The 2,388-nt window shown below is 50.7% G+C and overlaps 1 protein-coding gene across 1 annotated transcript; it reads right to left on the bottom strand.

The window, feature by feature from the left end:
* Positions 1-212: 212 nt before the first annotated feature.
* LOC100906995 (uncharacterized) lies at positions 213-1,583 on the bottom strand. The gene has a single exon (XM_003743950.1). It carries the CDS (start codon positions 1,581-1,583, stop codon positions 213-215), a length of 1,371 nt encoding a protein of 456 aa, XP_003743998.1.
* Between the last annotated feature and the right edge of the window lie 805 nt (positions 1,584-2,388).

Raw genomic sequence — 2,388 nt, 5'->3', positions numbered from 1 at the left:
CCGCGGCGACACTGTTAACCGGCACGCTCAGACAACTGAGAGCGATGCCGGCCAAGTTCGGAAATCTGGGTGCTGCATTTACCCAGAACTCGACTGGATGCAAGGACGCTCTAAGCTCTTCCGGGCGTGAAAGATACAACTGGAGCTCCGCTTTGGCTAGGTTGTCGTCCTCGAACCATCTCACGTTCTTGATGACGAACTCAGCAGGAATCTCAGTTGTACTCGGGTTGGACGGATCGAAAACACGGCAGGCACGAAAAAGTCAGCGCCGGTTGCCTGAACTTGGCCGTAGCCTCCCCCGTAAGATAATTTCGCAATCTTTCAGCAGATTTTTGGAGCGCGATCCTGGTAACTTCGAGGTTTCCTTCATGAGCCGCAAAAACTTCCAACCATTCGATGAGCAGGGCCATGTCTTCAGAAACTAGGTGCGCGCTCACTTCGTTGCTTTCATACTTCGTTAAAGCTTCCATGATACGAGGGGCGTATTCCCTCAACTGGGCTAGCTGAGTTTCGACGCAAGGGGAGGCGCAGAGGTCTCTTGTTTCCGAAAGCGAACTGCTCGAGCTCCCTTCCATTTCTTTGGTGAAAAACTCGTGGTAATTCTCAAGATACTCCGCGTGGAAAAGGGCTGCCCGGAACCAACTATTCCATCGGGTAAGGACTGGAACTGGAGGGAGCTTTTCGATTTTCCCGTTATCCCTCAGAAATTGTTTGAACCTTGCTTTCCGAGCCGGGCAAGCCGTGAAGGCTCTCTTGATGCTGCAGACAAGCTTATTCACCGTGCGAGACGACGAGACCCACTCTTCGCAAACAAGATTCAAGAGGTGAGCGGTGCAAGTCACATGGGTTCCGTTGAGGAAGATGTACTTCAATGAATCTTTCCAAGCTTTGTTCATATACGTAGCATTGTCTGTTACGAAAGCACTAACGCGTAAGGGAGAAATCTCGTATCTTTGCAAAATCTTCAGGACCGCATCGCTGACCGTTTTGAAATTTGTACTTTCCAAAACGTTGCATTCGAGGAGAAATGCCTTCAACGTTGGCTCTTCGACCTCTTCACAACATGGAATCGCCAGAACGTTGAGGATGTAACGATCCTCTCTGTCTGTTGTTTCGTCGCAAACGATCGCGACGGATCTACTTCCTCCGAGAAGTTCCTTCAAGTTCCTGACGTGGACATTGAATGCTTTCGGAAGGTAATTTCGTCGAAGGTTGCTCGCCCAAGGGATGACCCCGCAAGGCTTCATATTCGATTGGAGGAACATCCGCAACTTCGGATTATCGAGGGTATGCAACGGGATGTTAGCGGCCGCAAAAGCTTCAACGAGACTCACAAGCGTCGATTCCTTCTCTAGCTCTGCTTCACTTCGTTGGCCGAGAGCTTCACTCAGACTGACCTGAAGCTTAGCTTTCTTCGATAGAGACTCCTCCAAGGACTTATATCTTCGTTTGTGACCCTGGGTCTCAAGGTGTTTACCGCAGCTGTCCTTCCTCGTATGGTCCACAGCGATATTACACGTGCTACAAAACAGGCGATCCCCCGATGCATGGAATTGATTGTCTGCGAACTCTTTCGCCCGCATTTCGGGGGTCACATGTATGGCCGTTCTGTTCCTTCTTCTCGGAGCGCTCATAATTCGGATGGGGTGGCGCTCGGAAGCGCGGTCTCTTTTATGATCTGCCGCGGAGTAGCCTTATCGGGGGGTCGATTCGTCTCCGAGGCGAGGTTCCATAATCGAATCTTCAACTTACGGTCGGCTCACACAAATGGTCACACGGAGTATCCTACATTTAATCTCGCGGAACTTCCGAGATCGTTCGATTTCACCATCAGATAGCGCTCGCGATTCCTCTGCGTTGTTGACACGGCGAACGTTTCGATCGTTTCTCTGGCCTCGCCGAACGCACACTTGGCGAACATTTCCGACTTGCGCGGCGTCAAGAAGCGCGGACAGACACTCCGCCGATTGCAATCAGTATCGTTTCGCATCTAGTTTCGAAGCTTCTACATTGTCTGCTCGAGCTCCTCCGATACCAAGGTACAAGGAAAATGACTTCAGAGTTGATTAGAGCGTTAAAAAATAATTTCGAATAGAAACACGGAAATTCGCGCACCCGACAAAAAAATGCAGAAATTCGCGCATTTATTCGCGCGTATCGCGCGCGCGATGAATGCCCAGCCCTATTCATGTGTTATCTTTTCTCTAGGGATTATCGTTCCGATGGGGTCGCTCGAGGCAACGCGGAATCTGGTCGGACGGTGAGCCCCTCACATGAATCGACCCCCAGTAGAAACGAGGCGGATCCTGATTGTGAAAGCTCCATCATCAGCTGCGGTAGCAGATGAGGCTCCTCGCAGGTTCGATGTTTTTTCCGAAAACATTCTAC

This window comes from Galendromus occidentalis, unplaced genomic scaffold (assembly GCF_000255335.2).
Source record: "Galendromus occidentalis unplaced genomic scaffold, Mocc_1.1 scf7180000077453, whole genome shotgun sequence".
Classification (NCBI taxonomy): domain Eukaryota; kingdom Metazoa; phylum Arthropoda; class Arachnida; order Mesostigmata; family Phytoseiidae; genus Galendromus; species Galendromus occidentalis.
This window is presented reverse-complemented; position numbering and strand designations above follow the sequence as displayed.

Bases quoted from the DNA above. Each gene is read 5' to 3' on its own strand.
- LOC100906995 (XM_003743950.1), bottom strand. From the start codon at position 1,583: ATGCGGGCGAAAGAGTTCGCAGACAATCAATTCCATGCATCGGGGGAT.